General features: G+C 53.5%; 2 protein-coding genes across 2 annotated transcripts in view; one reads left to right on the top strand and one right to left on the bottom strand.

Annotated features, from left to right (window-relative positions):
• RNF212 (ring finger protein 212) overlaps window positions 1-7,545 on the top strand; it is a 40,839-nt gene extending 33,294 nt beyond the window's left edge. Inside the window, exons 10-12 of the mRNA XM_069496116.1 lie at window positions 3,178-3,247; window positions 5,778-5,839; window positions 6,686-7,545. Coding sequence (XP_069352217.1) covers window positions 3,178-3,247; window positions 5,778-5,839; window positions 6,686-6,723 — 170 coding nt within the window. The 3' untranslated portion in view covers window positions 6,724-7,545. The remainder of the gene's footprint in view (window positions 1-3,177; window positions 3,248-5,777; window positions 5,840-6,685) is intronic.
• Window positions 1-19,391, bottom strand: part of MAEA (macrophage erythroblast attacher, E3 ubiquitin ligase) — a 400,167-nt gene that overhangs the window by 249,020 nt on the left and 131,756 nt on the right. The window lies entirely within an intron of this gene.

Raw genomic sequence — 19,391 nt, 5'->3', positions numbered from 1 at the left:
GAAACTACAGAGATTTCCCAGATCCTCCCTGTCCCCACACATGCACAGCCTCCTCCACTGTCAACACCCCCCACCAGAGGGGTCCGTTTGTTAAAACTGATAAACCCACATTGATATATCATTATCACTCAGAGCTCACAATTTACATTAGGGCTCTCTCTTGGTGTGGTACGTTCTGGAGGCTTGAACAAATACATGATGACATGTGTCTACTATTGCAGTATCATACAGAGCAGTGTCACTGCCCTAAAAACCCCCTGTTCCTCCCACTCTCTCCCAGCCCTTGGCAACCACGGATCTTGTACTGTCTCTATACTTTTGCCTTTTCCAGAATGTCATATAGTTGGAGCCATGCAGTCTGTAGCTTTTTCAGATTGGTGCCTTTCACTTAGTACTATGCACTTAAGCCTCCTCCATGTCTCTTCATGGCTTGCCTAGCTCATGTTTTAGTTGCTGAATAATAATATTCCATTGTCTGGATATACCCTAGTTTATTTATCTAGTCACCTACTGAAGGGCATTGTGGTTGCTTCCGAGTTTTGGCAATTATGAGTGAAGCTGCTGTAGATGTCCATGGGCAGGTTTTTGTGTGCACATGTTTTCACCTCCTTTGGGTAAATACTAAGGAGTGTGATTGCTGGATCATATGGTGAGAGTGTGTTTAGTGCTGAAAGAAATTGCCAAACTGTCTTCCAAAGAGGCTATGGCATTTTGCATTCCCACCCGCAGGAAGTGAGAGCTCCTGTTTCTCCACACTCTCACCAGCGTGTGGCTTTGTCTGTGCTGTGGATCTGGGCCAGTCTAATAGGTGTGTAGTTGTATCTCGCTGTTTGAATTTGCATCTTGCTGATAACACATGATTCTGAGCATCTTTCTGTGTGCTTATTTGCCATCTGTGTATCTTCTTTGCCGAATTGTCTGCTCAGGTCTTTGGCCCATTTTTTTAAATCAGGTTGTTTGTTATTGTTGAGTTGTAAGAGTTCTGTGTGTATTTTATCAGGTGTCTTTGGCAAATATTTTCTCCAGTCTGTGGCTTGTCTTCTCATTCTCTTGACATTGTCTTTCACAGAGGAGAATTTTTCTAGTTTTTAATGTTTACTTTTTCCAAATTCTTTGGAGTTTATCTTGAGGTATATTATAGGATGACTATCCAACTTATTTTTTTAAATAATGCAGTTTGGAAATAGTAAGAACACACAGAAAAATTGTAAGAACGGTGTGAAAAACTCCTCTGTCTCCCTCACCCAGATTCCCCAGCTATTAACATTTTGCCAGATTTGCTCCCTGCCCGTGGCCATTGGTGCTTCCCCGAACCGCCAAGAGCATGTTACAGACACGGTGCCCCAGTGCCCCTGCGAGAACAAGAGCACTCCTCTGCAGACCACCCACAGCTCATGCCTGGCGTCCATGGTGGCAGCTCTCTGTCCCAGCAGCCGTCCCCACAGTCTCTTTTCTTCTCCAGTCTGGATTCCCGTGTAGGACAAGCTGTGTCTATTTGCAACGTCTCTTCATCTCCTTCGGACTGGCCATTCCTTCATATTTCCCATTTCTTGTCCTCAATAGTTTTAAAGAATATAAACATTAAATTCTGAAGGGTGACCCATGCCTGGGTCATCTGGTGTTTCCCTGTGAGAGCAGACCGCCCTCTCTTGGCAGGAAGGCCCCAGAAATTCTACTGCTCTTCTCAGCACATCACATCAGGGCACATGAAGTTGGCCTGATCTACCTCAGAGATATTAACTGTGGTCACCTGGTCCCTCCATGAGGACATTAACCTCAGTTACCTGACCACACTGGCATCTACCAGGTTTCTCCACTACAGTCATCACATCCCCCATAACGGATGCATATCTTACGGAGAAACGGTCCGAGATGACATGGGTTCTCCTTTTCTCTTCAGGCTTCACCCCAGCAATATCAACCGCCTCAAACTCCTGGGCTCAAGCGATCCTCCTGCCTGAGCCTCCCAAGTAGCTGGGACCACAGGCGCCACCAGCACAGCTGGCTAATTTTTAAATGTTTAGTAGAGACGGGGTCTCGCTCTTGCTCAGGCTGGCACGAACTCCTGAGCTCAAGGGATCCTCCCACCTTGGCCTCCCAGGGTGCTAGGATTACAGGTGTGAGCCACTGCACCCGGCCATAAAACAGAGAAAATTTAAAGACGAGATCCACACAGCCTCCCTGGTTCTCAGCCATTTTCAATGCCTTCTGGGGGTCACCTGCAGACTGAGGAGCGTTGTGGTGCTGCCAGCAGGCAGCGTCCTCCCAGTCCCCACTGCCCAGGGGCAGAGAAAAACTCCCGTCAGGGATGCAGAGGCTGCCTTTTCTCAGGGCCTCTGGCCCCACAGACCAGCACCCCCTAACATTCCAGGATGTGCAGGGCAGCGGCCAGTCCGAGAGTTCAGGGGCGTGCACGGCTCCGGCTCCCCCGCCAGGTGGGTTTCCCAGCCCACGGTCAATTTGACCATGCGTGGTGTTGCCCCAGAACAGAGTTGTCACACCCCCTTTTCATGTCACCAGGGAAATGGAGGGAGTGAAACTCAGGTCAGACTCCCATGCAGAAGGAGCCAAAGAACTTCTGGAAGTACTTTTGCTCTTCCAGCGGTTCCCAGAGTACCAGCAGCCAAGACTTCAGCATGTGGAGGGAAGTCAAGTCTCCAGACATCTGTTGAGTGCTCCTGTGCACCGGCACGCACCGCGTGCCCACAGCTGCCTGGTGCACAGGCAGGCCGTCCCCGGCTGGGCCCCGGGCCGGCAGAGGTAGAAGCCACGGCCTAAGAGCTCTTGTGTGAGGCTAAAAGTCAGCCAGACCGACCAGTCCTGGTTTCCAGGTCTTGATGTTAAACTGCCAATTTTTTCAGATGGTTTAAATATTCTCTATGTTGCAAAGGTGCAAAAAGGTAAAAAGATTAATATGTAAAACATTTGCACTCCCCTCATGTGGATGCTTCTGTGGAGTTGGGAAGAACTCAGGAGTTCTCAGGGGGATCGTCGTGGATGCTTAGAGTTGTGTAGCAGCCAGAGAACTCGATCTGTGCGTTTATGCGGTTCAACCCGTTACTGATGGGGAGAGAGTGACGGCTACCGGGAAACATAGCAGGTTTGTTTGGTCGTCTTCTTCCAAGTGCTGTGATGTGTTAACATAAACAACGCATGTTCTGTTCCCTCCCACCACAGGCAGCGTCTCCTACCGAGGTCCCCAGAACCTCGGCCTGACGCCAAGTCAAAGCTCGGCAAAGGCTCTCAGGTAGTGTCCTGCATGTGACTTCTTAACAATATGTAAAAAGGAAAATATAAACAATGTAAAACTTACTCATAATCTAACTCACTAGAAATAGCTATTGTTAAAATGCTAGTTTATTGCTTTCTATCCTGTTTTTACATGTTTTGAGTGAGGTTATATTGTATATATCACTGTATGTATTTTGTTTTTTTGAAGCTAAAACATAACTTAGGCATTTGTCCTGTTGCTAAAATTCTAAAAGAACCATGGAATGGCTGCATATTTTATCACAGGAATAGACCAGAGGTCGGCCAGTGTTTTCTGTAAAGGGCAGGTGGTAAATATCTTTGGCTTTTTGAACAACTACTCAGCACTGTGTTTGTATTGAGAAGGTGGTGGTGGGCAGTGTGTCAACAGAGGGGCATGGCTTGTGCCCAGGGAAACTGCATCTACCACAGCAGGGGCTGGAGGTGGCCATGGCTGTGGTTTGCCAGGCTGTGGTTTGCCAGCCCCTGGACAGACCCTAGTTCACCTCACCTGCTTCTCCTTAGGCCTTTGGGCAGCCCCCAGTCTCTGCTGTGGAGTTAAGCACACACCGATGTCTCTGTACACAGAGCTCTTTATCGAAGTGTTCAAAGGTCAGGTGGTCTCTCTAAAAGGCAGACTCTCCCTGTTGGCCCCTTACTCAGAGTCCTTGAACGGTTTCCGACGCGCGTGGTCAAGTCTGCCCTTGGCCACCCACAGGCCTCCAGCTCCCCCAGCCTGCCGTGCTGTGTATGCTGCCCCTCACATCTGGAGGCCATCCCACCATCTGCCTGGCGAGGCTCCTGCAGTAGGACCTGTGAAACCCCCCAAATATCTGCCCCACCTCATCCACTTGCCTGCTTTCACGTCCCCTAGGGCAGGGTGTATGTTGTCACTGCACCCCCACCCCACTCTCTGCCTCTCCTCTGGCCACTGCATGGACGGACAGACAGTGCAAGCAGGGTGGGTCTTGGCAAGGCAAAGAAAATGAGCTTGGTTGTATGCAAGGCTGTCTGAGATGTTTTAAAATGTACCCGTGGTTGGCCTGGTGTGGTGGCTCACACCTGTAATCCCAGCACTTTGGGAGGCTGAGGCAGGAGGATCACTTGAGGTCAGAAGTTTGAAACCAGTCTGAACAACATAGCGAGACCCCCTTCTCTACAAAAAATTGTTTTAAAATTAGCCAGGCATGATGGTGCATGCCTGTAGTCCCAGCTACTTGGGAGGCTGAGGCAGGAGGATTGCTCAAGCCCAGGAGTTCAAGGCTGTAGTGAGCTATGATCACGCTACTGTGCTCCAGCCCAGGTGACAGGGCAAGACCCTGTCTCAAAAAAAAAAAAAAAAAAAAAAAACAACAGTACCCGGTTTTGTTGTAATCAGGTGCAGTAGGGTGACAGCACAGAGACCACTGCCTTGAAAGGAGAGTTTAGTACAGTTCCCAAGAGAGGCAGAGGGAGCCAGGGGAACGAGGGCACCATACTGTTTCTGCAGAAGGTTGGGCAGCACAGGTAGCCTAGGGTGGGCCAGTCTGAATAATTCCCATTGACTCTGGGCTATGGGGCCTGTCCCCTATTGTGCTGTATGTATAGGCCTGGGGAACATTGGCTTGGGGTGTGAGAGTTGATAAGGAAGTGGTTGAGGATTTGGGCTTTGGATTGGTGGGTTTGCATATGAAAGGCCTGCGCACAGGCAGGTGGTCCACCATCTCTAGGAATTCCTGGCCCAGGGAGGAGCAGTGTCTCCAAGACTAGCAAGGCCCCAAGATGTCAAGCCATTATAAAATACAGACAATCAAGAAACAGTCTAATATAGTAGAGAAATCCAATTGACAAGTAAAACCACAGCCCTGGGTGGAGCCTGCAGACTGGTGTGGGCTGGACCCAAGATGCAGGAGTCATCACCTGGAGGGCATGGCCAAAGCATGAGGATGGGTAGACTTGCCACGGGAGCTTCCAGACCGTCAGAGTCCTCAGGGTAGCACCTGAAAGGACCCCGAGGTTAAGGCATGACCAGAGGGCAAGCTACAGGCTGGGACTGAGGAGGACCACATGGGGCCACATGGTGAGAAGGTGCTGGACTCACTCAACAAGCCAGAGGGTTGGGGACTGGGTAGGACAGTGGCCACGGCATGTGGGCCCTGGGCTGAAGTCGGTCTTGGGCTGTGCAGGCAGGTCAGGCGATCACGAGACCCTGGACTCCTGCCCCTGTTGTTTCTGCTTAGCTTATTAATGTTGACCCTGGGAAAAGCTATGGATTGTACCTCTTGACTGTTGTCAGCACTGCACAAAGGAGGGGTCTGGTGGGGGACGCACTACCGGTAACAGGCAGGCATCTCCGCCCAGAGAAGGCCTCCGGTGAGAGTCTGCCTGGCAGCGGCTCGGCAAGGGCCTTGCTCAGCCCGGGCACTCAGAAGGTGCCTCCGAATCAACAGACAGCCTTGAAAACTGTAAAACAGCACAGAATGATGCAGTTACCATGTCACTAAGGACATTTAAAGCATTCATGATTTTGTGTTTGTTGAATTTATCAGAGTCCCACCGCTGCAGATCCCCTACAAGGGACCGTCACAAAGTCCAGCATCCCAGTTTCCAGGTAGAGTGGGAAGAGGGGGCTCTCCCAGCCTCAGAAGCTCCCAGGCCGGGCCACCCTCCCAAGCCGCGGCCCCCAGGCCGCCAATCAGCATCTCGGGCCTGCTGCAGAGGCAGTATTTAGGCAAGTGCTCAGCCAACTTTGAAAAGTAAATGCCTGTCTTAGATAAAATTTTTAACTCTGTGTGACAAGGGCAGACACAAAACTTTAAATATTCTTTTTTTTTTTTTTTGAGACAGAGTCTCACTCTGTTGCCCGGGCTAGAGTGAGTGCCGTGGCGTCAGCCTAGCTCACAGCAACCTCAAACTCCTGGGCTCAAGCGATCCTCCTGTCTCAGCCTCCCGAGTAGCTGGGACTACAGGCATGCACCACCATGCCCAGCTAATTTTTTCTATATATATTTTTAGCTGTCCATATAATTTCTTTCTATTTTTAGTAGAGATGGGGTCTCGCTCTTGCTCAGGCTGGTCTCGAACTCCTGAGCTCAAACGATCCGCCCACCTCGGCCTCCCAGAGAGCTAGGATTACAGGCGTGAGCCACCGCGCCCGGCCTAAATATTCTTGAGAATTGTGTTTCTTTAGTAGTTTAGAAATTCAACAATGCTCATTTTTATATTTGTTATAGATTTTTAAATTATGACTTAAATATATTAATAACACTTTATAAAAAGATTTGTAGGGTATCTGAATTTTAAAATATATATATTTAAAGTGATGAACTCTTTTCCCCCGACTTATTTTTTTTATTTGGCGTTTGCATTCTCGATTTCTTCAACAGTATGAAATTCTGAAGTCATTTCAAAGACAAAGTTAACGTCTTTTTATTATGACCCTCAATGCTTCCTGTAGGACCTGCTTGCCTTGGGGGATTTACACACGAGAGATGATCTTTTGGTCTTCCGGTTCCTCAGCCAGCCCACCAGCATGGATATGTTAGGCAGCAAATGCAATTGTACTTTTTTCTTGGCGAAATAATTAAGTAATGTAATTCAATAAAGTATTTTTCTGATTATCTAGGGTAGCATATATGTGATATGTCTGAAACTTTGCTCAACTTCCTTAAAATGTTGATGTTTGAAGCAAAATGAACACCCCCCTGTTGGTTCGCTGTTAGAAGGTTGTCCAGGTGCAACTCTTTGGGGAGACAGGGTCTGCTGCACACCCGAGCCCAGGACGTGAGGTGTTCTGCACACCGACAGCCACACAGGCGAAATTGGGCAGTTCAGGGCCACTCTGCCCTATCCTCCCGTTATCTGTGGTTTGTCACTTGGTTCTGTTCACATGAAGCTCAGGCTGGTACGTGATGCCATGTTCAATGGATGAAGCTCTGTCTCCAGAGACGAATTCTGGACCTGAACTCACCTTGCAGGTGAGGCGGCTTCTTCCTCTCTCGGGTGGATGGGAGCCCCTTTCAGGAAATACTCCTGTGACCCAGCTCAGAGGGGCTCAGTCCCCACCTCCTCCCACTAGTCAGGACCACACCAGATTAGAAAAGAGGTTATGGGGTAAATTCTAACCCTCCCTTACATTTACCTAAAAATTGTCAAAGAACATTGTATGTGTTATCTCACTCTGGTTGATGTCACCACACTTGTGTATAACACAGGGCAGGAAGGAATTATCACTCCTTTTCCCTGGGCAGAGCTGAGGCTCCGGCCAGCTGCACGTTAAAGACTTTGTTTTAGGTGATGCTTGTGCCTCAGGTCACCACCGTCACAGCCTCCCCGGCGTCTCCTGGGCCCTCAAGACACCAGGATGCCTGGGCTACCAGTAAAAGGGCCCCCCTGCCCGTACCTTCACAGTCCTTCTGGAAGGCGTGCAGCATGAGCCCGGCTGTCCCTCTCTAGGTTTCCTTTGTCCGGAAGATGCATTCTGACATCAGATGTTCAGAAATCTCATGGTAATGCACATGTTCTAAGTTGATTCCAAAATCAACCCTAATTATGGTATAAACGCTTTTCTCTGTGCATGCTATGTAATGTATACATGATTATTTCAAATGTTAAGATGTAGGTTAAATGTGAAATATTAATATAAACATTAAAATAACTTTTAATTCATGTCTTCCTCAAGCTCCAGTCCCCTTGGTCTACCCGGCAGCATGTTGAGCAGCAGCGTTGGTTGGGGCGGGGGACTCCCTGCGGGTGATTCTGCAGAGGGGCAGGGCAGAGGGCTGTGGTGTTCCTTAGGGACTTGTTTCAGATTTCCCCCCAGGAGAGCCTGGCAGTCGGCCTTCCCCTCTCCAGGCCTCTGTGCTCTTCTCTGGCCGAGTGGTCGGTCTCCGTTGTCCGGGGCTGGTTGTTGACCCGACTTTAGAATCTCGTGCTTTCTTCCATTGCTTCACCTTGTGTTTTAAATATAAGCTTGCTGCCATGTTTTTAGCATTTCGTGTTCTTTATTTGTGCTGGTTTTTTTCACAATGGGGCATACATGCAGCCAGCTTCAGTCCCGTGGGCATCTGGTTGAGTCAAGACAATTGCCACGGTCAGCCTTTTCATCTTGATTTATTATCACTAACATCAGAACATCTGTTTTTCTTTTCTGGCAATTGTCCTTGGAAAAGGCAAAATTAAGTAACACATCCAGGTAATTGCACGAACCCTGCTCCCAGGCAGAGGTGACAGCACTGCCAAAGTCGAACTCCTGTCCGTCATCAGTTGATGCGCGAAAGCCCAAGTTCAGCCTATAAATGTCAGTGTGGGGGCTGCCTGGTAGCGCTTGAAAGCGTCAGGTGCCTGGGAACAAGGGCTGCGGGAGTCCGGGCTGGGCAGGGGGCAGCACCTTTTCTGCCCAGCTCCACGGGTCACCCACGCAGGTGTGCCAGGGGCTGAGCTCTGCTCCCCGCAGGCCTGGCCTGTGGCAGGGCTGTGCTGCCTTGTGTGTTTCTAGCCACCTCACGTGTTTCTATTTTCTTGCGTCACTGTGTAGTTGCGATTCAGAGTTCAGATGTCACCTTGGGCCCAAGCTCCTCCCTCACCAGCCTCACCCCGTCCCCTGCCCCCATCCCACACAGGTGAGGCCTCTCACAGAGACGGCACAGGGGAAACGGTTGCCAACAAGAATGTCTTTCAAGTTATCCATGTGTGCTACGGAAAATCCAGAAGTGCCATGCCAGGGAGTGGTCACATTTCTCACTGTAATTTTCCTTTTTTCACTAAGCTTCTAAGTTTTGAGGGGAAAAAGCTTTGAGACTAAAGCTGATGTTTATAGACAGAAGATGTCACCTACGCTATTCAGAGGAATTGCTCTAGAAGGGACCTGGCCAGGAGGAATGAAATCATTCATTTGATTCATTAATGTAGCCAGAGTCAATGAGTTAATGGAATGTATTTCAGGAAAAGAATATAAATCTCGTTCAAGTTGACCAAACTTCGTTTCCTTCGAGATGTGTGCTATTAACAATGCTATTGTATGCAAATTAAATGGCAAAATGGTCATTTTAAGTGTGGTGTGATGTTTGATTTCATAGCTAGTGACATAGTGCAGTACTTCCGGGTTCACACTGTTATGCCCAAACCACATTTACTCCTTCCGGATGGAACGGCCCCTGCTGGCCTCTGCTCGCAGTACCACTCTGGTGCACTGGAGGGCACTAGACCAAGTGAGACTTAGCGTTGCCCTGAAGTCCCTAATTGGATTCATTTTACACGAAAACAAGCTATCTGTTCAGTGCTGCCCTGCCCTGAGTGAGTCTGTAAAAGCATTAGGCAGTTGAAGAAAATTGCAAAGATAAAATGGAATGGTGAGGAAGATGTAGAGGTTCCGTTAACTTGAGTGAAGACAGTGCAGCACTACGGCCAACCAACACCAAGTTTATCAGTGATTCAGGGGGAATGTGGCTTAGGGAACCAACAGTAGTGTCCCTAGAAGTGTGCTTTATGGAGTATTATCTGTGGAATGGTGGGACAGTGAACCCAAAAGTAAAGGTGTGGACACTCAGCATTCAGTGAAAGAACATAGATGTCGGTGGCAATCACACGCTCAAAACTGTCATAGTAATGCAGCCTGAGCCTTAGGTGAAGTTTTCTCTCTGTCTCTCTCTCTCTCTCTCTTTTTTTTTTTTTTTTTAGAAAGAGGGTCTCACTATGTTGCCCAAGCTGGTCTCAAACTTCAAACTCCTGGACTCAAGCAATCCTTCCACCTTGGCCTCCCAAACTGCTGGGATTATAGGTGTGAGCCACCATGCCCAGCCAGGTGAAATCTTTAGACTGTATTCTTATTTTCACAAGTAGTGCAGACCTCTCAGCATGGTTCTTAACAATCTTGTGCAAAGTACAAATATAAAGTAATGAGACTAACTGCAAACTTCTCAGGGTAGCTTAGCATCGTGTTGTGTTTTTTATAATGTGTTATATTCAAGTGTGCCCATTCATGTTATTTGTACCTTATATCTAATCCATTTAAATATGATGCACCCAGTAGGACTAAATAAATACGTGAACGTTTATTACCATTGTGGATTTTGCACCTGGAGACAAAACAGCCAAGGCCTCCCCCAGACGCCTTCGTTTCTCATCTTTCAGAATTCCTGTTCGATTGGGGTCAGGTCATCCGCTTTGATGTTAATGAAAATGGAATCACACTTCCGGTTGTTCTGCAGACCTGCCCCTTTGCCTGGCATGAGCTCTCCATGTAGTTCACAGGAGTGAACCACAATTGCATGTTCTGCTCTTGACTGGCACGGGGTCCTTTTTTCCCTGTCACAAACAGTGCAACAGTGAGCATCCTCGTGTATCCTGCCTGAGCTGAGCCCCAGGCGTCATCTTCTGTCACTGGGGCTGGATCTTCTGTCTTTGCGAGAGGCTGACTTCATCCGCCTCTTTTGCACTCACGGCAGAGCCGCGGGGCATGCACCCAGGAGCAGGCGGCCCTTCCAGCTCTGCGCAGCAGCCAGCACCTCACAGAGTGACCTGCGCATCCGCCGGGGCTTGGCTGGGGGTGTGGCGGGAGACCCCAGTGAGTCCTGTCCCAGGAAAGCCAGGAGAGCAGCAGGGGCTGCCCTGAGGGTCCCTCTGTTGGTCCATTTGCATTGCTGTAAAGGAACGCCCTGCAGCCTGCGGTTTATAAAGAAGAGAGGTCTATTTGGCTCCCGGTTCTGCAGGCTATACAAGAAGCACAGTGCCAGCGTCTGCTTCTGGTGAGGGCCTCAGGGCGCTTCCACTCATGGCGCAAGGTGACTGAGGAGCAGGCGTGTTGCTGGCGAATCGGGGTGCCAGTTTCCTTTAAACAGCCGGCTCTTGCATGAACTGACGGAGAACAAACTCACTGCTGGGGGGGGCACCCAGCCACTCACAAGGAATCTGCCCCCAGGACCCAGATACTTCCCACCAGGCCCACCTCCAACACTGGGGTCAGATTTCAGTATGAGATATGGGGGGGCAAATATTCCAAGCCATAGCAGCCCCCACCCTGAGGGAGCCAGAGGGGAGCAAGGGCCAATCTTGGGGCTGGGCAGGACCCAGACCTGGAGGGCAGGAGGGGACCCAGTAGGTCCGGAGGGCAAGGGTGCCAGGTTCCAGCAGTGCCCAGGAGGGTTCAGGGAGCCCTGAAGCAGGATGGCGCTGGGGCATCAGGCTTGGCTGAAAAGGGGCCCAGCAGGGAGACAGGAGTGGGCGTCACCTGCATGCATTGGGGGCCAGAGAGCAGGCAACCACACTGGGAGAGGATCCGGGCAGGGAGACAGGGCCTCCTCACATGGCCCTGCCCTGCGGGCTGCAGGCCCTGGGCAGGCTGGGCTTGGCCTCTCTTGGCGTTCCATCTGCAGGAGTCAAACTGGCCGCCATCTGGCAGAAATTTCATTTTTAGCTTTAAATTTTCCATGGATGAATAGCGTAAAGTTGAGTGTTAATTTACAGTTGCTGGATGTGTTTTTCAAAAGTGAAAGAATGTCCTACGACTATTATCCCAGCGGCAAGCGAAGTGATATTGCGAGCAGGCTGCCTGCCGGGGGACCATGAGGGTCAGCCCCCAGGCCATCGGCACTGGCAGACACTGCGCAGCGCTTGTGCCCCTTCACGTCACGGCGTCTGGGGTGGGGCTGCTGTGCTGGGGCCTGGAATCTGAACCCAGGAGCCGTTACATCCCAAACAGGCCACCGCAGGGGAGTCAGGAGCCCCTGGCTTCCACCTCCAGCCCCAGTAGAATGAGTTTTCTTGGAAGAACAATCCAGAAAGACCCCAGAATGGACAGGAAGGCCAAGGAGAAGCTGGGCTCCGTAGGTGGGTCTGGCCAAACTGGCTGCAGCCACCTCCTGCCCAGGACACCTCCGCTGACCCCTCAAGTGCCCCACTCCAGCCGGGCCAGTCAGATGCTCACGGCCTCCTGCTGGACCTGGAGCTCCTGCCCTTCAGCCCAAGTCATCCAGTGTCCCTGGGCCTCCAGGGAGGAACATCCACCCACTACCAGGCCGGAAGGGGCCCTGTGCCCTCACCAGCCTCCTGGGGGCCATGCCCTGATGCTGACCCGAACTGGACCCCAAACTGAGAGGTGCAGTGAAGCCACAAAGCCCCCACCCAGGCACACACACGTGGCTAAGAAGCCACTGCCTCTCTGGAGAGGACAAAAATTCTTTCAAACTCAAGCACTTGTAAATATGAAGAGAGGTTTTGAACAAGTTTTCTTTTAGACTAAGAGGAAATTCCTAAAATTCTTAGGTGGTAAATCCAAGACTTTGCACACCGACTTCACATGGTGCTGGACGGAGCCAGGGTGGAGATGCCCGTCGGGGAAGTTCCTGTGGGAGGAAGGCATTGACTGCTTTCAGGAGCGGGCGGTCCCCGAGCCCCGCTCTCCCCGAGGGAGCGTGGCTGCCTCCCAGGACAGCTCCGCCTTTGCCCCACAGCGGGGCAGCACCCCTGTCCTCACTCCAGGTCCTTCCACCTGTGCATCAGTCTGCACAGCCCAGGAGGGGACCTCATACCCCAGAGAGGGACGAGCACCATCGCAGGTGCAGCTTCCTGGGCACGGCCAGGGCGTTCTGCATCGTTTAAATCACACGTCACCCTTGATCACATGGAACAGCGCCGGTTGGCCCCGAGACCCTGCCCCGCCAGCACGCTGGGCCCACCCACACTGATCTGCTTGGGGGTCCCACCTCCGTCCACCCTTCACCGAGTGGTGCCTTTGCTACCTTTTAGTTTGGAAAGAACCCGCGCACAGAAAATTCACAATACTGACGCTGGTACGAGAACCCGCTGCCCTTACCCAGGTTCACCTGCTGTTGACACTTGTCCATTTGCTTTATGGTCTGAGCCGCACACACACACACACACACACACGCGCGCGCGCACACACACACATGCGTGCACACGCACACACACACGCACACACAGTGCATGCACACACAGGCACCAGCGCACGTGCACACACACGTCTGCACACTCACACGCAGTTTTTTCTGCACTGTTTGATAGGTGCAGATGTCATGGCACTTAACCCCTATGTGGCCTGCGTGTTTCCTAAAAGTGAGGACATTCTCCTTCGTGCCCTTAGAGACAGACACCGCACACCAGGCTTCTGCCTGGTCCATTCATTCCACCATGTCCCATCTGACTTGTGCTGGGCAGGGTCCCCCTTGGCTTCCTTTACCCAGAACTCTCCCACGGCCCTGCTCTGCTGTGCCTAGAGCGGCTCTGCCTGTGCTTCACGTCCGATGTTGCCTCGTGTCCAGAGGCAGGTCAGGCCTGTGTCCAGGCAAGCACAGGAGGTCCACCCCCATCTTGGGGACATTCGTTCTCTAAGCATGACATACACAAGTGAGGCCACACCCACACATGCTGGCAGAGCTGGGCTCCTTTTCCCTTTCAGTCAGTTTCCAGGGGTAAAACTCAAATGCAGCAAACTCCTTCACGCGGGTCCCCGGCCCCTCCTGCATGAGACTTCCTCGGACCCTATCACAGCCTGGTAGCCCAGGAGACTCCGGGCCGGGGAAGAGATCGCATTCCAGCTGCCCATCCCCAGACCCGGGCTAGGGTGCCTCGGAGCTTTCCTAGGGCAGGGCTTTCGATCCTAAATTTCCAACCTGTCATGGAGCAATACTTTTGCAACATTACAGTCTTTAAAAATTACTAGAAATGAAATTTTAAAAGATGCAAAATACAAACCCATTTCCTTCTTACTAGATTCAACAGACGTAAAATTATCAGACAGGTTTCAAGCACCAGCTTCTAGAAATGCAACTCACAGTCTTGGGGGAGTGGTCATCCACAGCTCAGGGATGAGCAGGGCCGGATCCCACGCCGAGCAGCACCTGCCAAGAGCATACCTCGTGGGGCCCCGGGCCCAAGAGGCCCCTCCCTTGTCCTGGCTGCCCCGAGGCTGAACCTGCGCCAGGCTCCAGGGGTGAGGGATCTCAGAGCCCAGGGACCGGGTGTGCGGCCTGGGCCGGGGCAGCCTCCACTCTCCCGGGACTCAGGGAGGCAATTGGGAGACCCCGACTCCCACCCTTCTGACTGATAAGAAGTTGAAAGTCCAAGAACACAGGTGTCTCCGGGACATGGGCAAGCTGGGAGGTGGGGAGGTGGGAGGTGCATCAGCCGGTGCATCGGTGGCCATGAGAGACCCCCAGGGGGATGGACAGGTGCATCAGTGGCTGGCTTCAAAGACACAAGCCGTGAATATCTCAGTGTACCAACAGGATTAAATCCCCAAATACAATGCTGGGAGAAAACGGTAAGTCAGTGATATGTATATGGATCTTAAAAGTAAAAATTAACAGTTACTATTAATGGGTACACACAGAGGCAGGTAACCTGGGAGGGGGCGTCGGCTGCACCTGCAACCTTTGTGTCTTTAGGAAACATGACAAAATATTCACACCTCCTAAATCTGGATGGTGGGCACAAAAAACAGGGATATGCAGAAAATAGTATTTCAGAATGAAAAATCAGATGTTAAATATTAAATAAAATATTAACAGTAAGTTTTTATCTGTTGCAACCAGAAACCAGTGCACAGTCTTGCTCACCATGCTGTGCAGTCAAATTGAGGGCACGTGGGGACTGGGCCCAGAACGTGACTTTCTGCCTGGGATAGTGGGAAAGTCTGGGACTAGAGAGTGGCATCTGCTCGACATTGGTATGTGCTCACGCCCCAGCCTCGGGTCCGACCCTCACCCCCGGCCAGACGGGCCTGTCCCTGAGGCGTGGCCCCCGGCTCTGGCCAGAGGGCGGCGAGCCTTGCCGCTGTGCTGGCGGAGGGGCAGGGCGGCCACGGGTCAGCCCAGGTCCATGCGAGTGGCCGCAAAGCACAGGGCGCTCTCGGCTCTGCTCAAGTCCAGGCACCAGCACGAAGCCGCTGGTCTTGACCTCTGGGCAGGGACTGCATCCTCTCGTAGCCACACCTGGGAACGTGGGGTGAGCTGTCCCACATGGGCAGGCCACTCTTTTGCCCTTGGATCCTTCCAGGGGCTTTTTCATATGGTTCCTCTATTTCTTCTTTAAAACCTAATGTATTACCTACTTTATTTCACTGAAAATAGCCGTGAGCGGCTTAGGTGATGCTGGCAAGACATTTTTGTCCCTGAGGTCTGTCCCGTTCTTGGCCTGTCAGTGAGCACGTGGTGACCCCGGCGGGGATGGTGAGTCAGGGCAGAGCACGGTGCTGCTGCGGAGGAAGACGTTCCCATCCTGGGCTGTGTTCCATAGGGTCCTTCCTGAGGGCCACGGTGCCAGGCCAGACAGGGCGAGATGCAGGGTGTGGGGGCCAGGGCCAGGCCCGGAGCTACCGGAAATCAGAACAAAGCCTCAAATCTGGGGGGAGGGGGCAGAGGCCAGCCCGGCCTGCACTGTGGGACGGGTTCTCAGGACCCAGATGCCTCTGGGGGCCACTGCTCTGCCCACCAGGCTTGCTCAGACACGTGGCAGGGTGTGCCCACAGCCCCCCGAGATCAGCACCACGTGGGAAGGCTGAGGCTGGGAGCAGACACCCACAGAGCTGCCTCTTGCCGGCCAGCAGGGAGAGCGGCTGCAGGGCTGGCTTGCTCAGGGGTGGGCACGGGGCAGGTGGCAGCCCCTAGACAGGGCTGGGTGACTGCAGAGGCAGCAATGAATTCCCCGAAAAGCTGCTGGTGAGATGAGGGTGGGAGGCATTTTTCCAAATACAGTGTATTTCAGTCGTCATACTCTTTATTTGGAAAATTGCTTTCAGAAGAGCCTGTGTGACCTCAGGAACACAGAACACACTCGAGACAGTGTGGTTTCTTTGGCAGATACATGCCAGGCAGCCACGCCAGGCTCACAGTGCAGGACCCACCTCTAACGGGGCAGTCCAGGCCCATTCCAGCCCCCTGGGAATGAGTCAGCATCACCTCCTTCTCGGAGAACAGCTTGGAGCCGAGCTGTGTCCTTGGGCTGGACAGGCTCCCAAGGGACTCTCAGGGCACCTGTCCTGGCAGCCTGGGGAAGGTGGGATTGAAGAACCCTCCGAAGAGTGTTTTCCCTGCGGGCAGGGAAACGTGTGGCTGCAGAACTCAGAAGGGGATGGAAAGAATTCAGTAATTGGAGTACAGACCTTTAGAAACCTCAGGAATCCATTTTCAGGAATGTCTTTCTCCCACCACAGAAACAGTGAGAAACGTGACCTCCGGCTCCACTGAATGCAGGCTGGTGCCTGGAGGGCCCCAGCCTCAGGGCCACGTGTAGGGCAATGGGGGAAATCTGGGGTGAGTCGGGTTTTTCCAGGGGGCATCTGTGGGTGCCACAGCACCAGGGTAGGAGGGACCAGGCACAGTACATACAGCTCTGCACCCGCTGGGGCCTCGAGGGGGCCAAGTTCTATCTGCAGGAGCCCTTGACAGGGGGTCTCGCCAGGGGGAGAAGAGCCCCTCAACCCAGGCAAGAAAGCAGGGGGAGTCCCGCAGAGCCAGGCCCAGCAGGGCATAGAGACAGGGCCCCTGCCGCCCCGGCCCCTGCCCTGCCCCAGCTCCAGACTCTCTCCTGGCCCTGGGCCGGGTGAGGGGCTGCGTGAGTCAGCGTGTTGTCCAAGCAGGAGTTGCATCACTTCCACGACTCGCACCCTGCAGAGGGTCCCCCACCCCCGGGACTGACGCAGGAGGGGGATGAGTGACGGGCGTGAGTCATCACTCGCAGACGCCAGCGGTCACTGGAAGAGTCCAAACACAGACTCTCGGTGTTGGAGTTGGCAGGAACCCTGGGGAGGACAGTCTTGTGGCTGCAGCGTCAGGGAAACTGAGGCCTGCCTCTCCTGGGTGAGGTCCTCCCCAGCTCCCCTTACCCTAGCTGTGCTCCCTACGGGACGGGGCCTGTCATCTTCTGACCCCTTGGGGTACTCTTCAGCCATATGCCCTCGCACAGCCGCCCAGACCTGAGGCAGCCTGGAATGGGCCATAGGCAGTGGCTCCACGCAGGCGTCCAGATGCGTGTGCACGTGTATGATGTAAGCGTGTGCACGTGTGCATGTGTAAGACAGGAGGGGTGTCTTACAGCAGGGGCTGGGGTCACGCTCAACCCCAGCGTGCGGGAGGGTAGACCAGCCCCTGGCCTCGGGGCCACAGTCTGTGGTGGCCACTTGGTTCTCTCCGGCTCCAGGCAGCTAGGTCCTGACTCCCCCTCTCAGGCCCCGGGGGAGTGTGGCCTGGTGGGCAGGAGGCCCCTCCTCGTGGAGGGGGACTGTCCCGGCAGGGCTCCTCGGGACGCCCAGCGCCAGCGTCCACTGGCTGCGAGGGTCACTTGTTGGATGTTCCGCCTGCATGGGAGGTCTCCCTTTATTTCATTTTCACTTTTAGTGCTTCTGGTTTCTCCGTTTTTTACATCTTAGACTGAAATTTGGCAGAAAAACAATTCGCCGCAGGACTTTTCTGAGCCAAGACTCGTTTGAGGACAGACTGACGATTTGAGAGCACGGCCCGCAGCGTCCCTTCCGCCGAGGTTTGTTTTCTTTGCGAAGTTGAGCCATGGAATTCCAACAGGTCCTTTCGGCTGCTTCAGGGAGGTGTATCTTAGCGCAGTTTGTAAACGCTTCCCGAACAGTAAGATGAGAAGGGGCATCGTGTTCTCCCTTTGTGAAAAAGCACAAAGCGCTGCCGGACTCTGGGTGGAGGTTCCCTGGCCCAGGAAGAGCCCTATTCATGCGGCCCCCTTCTCGGCCCGGCCCCCTGTGGTGGGTGAGGGCCCACGCCCGGGTCGGGGAGCTGAGATTCACCGTGACTTGTATTACTAGAATTCTCTGCACAATCACCACCCGCGCCTGTCTCAAGGGGAGCCGGCAGAGGAGGCTCCACCAAGCACTGGCATGTGAGTCGCCAGCTCTCCTGTTCGGACAGAGCTCCAGAGCTGTGGGGCGAGCTGGGCACACGTGCACCACGGTCAGCCGGCACCAGCAGCCTGGGCAGCACGAGGGGAGCCGTGTCACTAGCCCTGGGCGGCAGCTCACCCACCCAGCTCCAGCCCTCTGGGCCCAGCAGCCTCCCATGCTCCCTGAGCATGGCTGGACTTCCAACTTCGACGTCGTGAATCCAGCCCTTGGAATGGTTCCTAGATGTTTTGGGCGTTAGAGCTTCCCGTGAAACTGGGGGCACAGCTGGGCCGGGGCCCTGGGGTCTCTAGTTTCTCCAGTGGGCACTCTTGTGCATGGCAGCCAAGGGGCACCAAAGAATGTTCTCTGCTTTCCAAAGAAAGCAGGCTGGCCAACGGGAGGCCTGCGCCAGGCGGGTGGCGTGGGCCCCAGTCCCTGGCTCAAGGAGGGGCCTGGGTAGCAGGATGGTCCCTGTAGGCCACAAAGCCTCAGCACAGCTATGCATAGTGCCCTTGGGACCCTCTACCCTGGGACACCAGGACCAAGGAGCCTGTCCACCAGGGCCCAGTGCCACCCACCCTGCCAGGGCAGGGCAGCAGAGGAGGCCCAGGCCCCACTCACCACAGATCTCTGGCCTCCCTACTGTTCAAGGGACACTGGGGGTCCTGGGTCCTGGCTTGACTCTGGACAGTGGGGAGGGGAGGGACACACACTCACCCACACGGGCACACAGTGCCTCATGTACACATGTACTTGGGTACCACATGTGCACAGACTCACATGTGCATGGACGTGTGGGTACACATGTGCACATTCTCCCTCATGCGCACACACAGGTGCACACACCTGTACACACACACACACACACAACTGCAGCCCCAGGGGACAGCCTTGTAGAGAAAAGGTCCCGGAAGCTGGGTCTGCACCTGGCTCTTTTGCTTGGCCAGTGAGGCCGGGTCCAGGCGGGGGACAACCTGAGGCAGTGGATGGGGGCGCAATGTGATGTGGGACTTAGGATGGCATCCGGGAGACAAGGCCCCCAATGGGTCAGGCCCAGCCACCAGGACAGAGGACTCCTCGGTGACAGCCCCTCTGGCTCCCAGCTGCAGAGGCCTCAGGACCTCCCTGGACCTGGACTTGGGCCCCAGTACCCACCTAGGGGCCAAGGCCCCAACACCCCTTGGCCGGGCTGCCAGAGTGTCCCCCACTGAGGCCTGTCGCTCTTGCTGGTCCAGGCGCCCCTCGGCAGGGCCGACAGGAACAACCACATTTGCCTGGTGAGCACTCGCTTGGGAAGCTGGAC

Source organism: Eulemur rufifrons, chromosome 20 (assembly GCF_041146395.1).
Source record: "Eulemur rufifrons isolate Redbay chromosome 20, OSU_ERuf_1, whole genome shotgun sequence".
Classification (NCBI taxonomy): Eukaryota; Metazoa; Chordata; class Mammalia; order Primates; family Lemuridae; genus Eulemur; species Eulemur rufifrons.
This window is presented reverse-complemented; position numbering and strand designations above follow the sequence as displayed.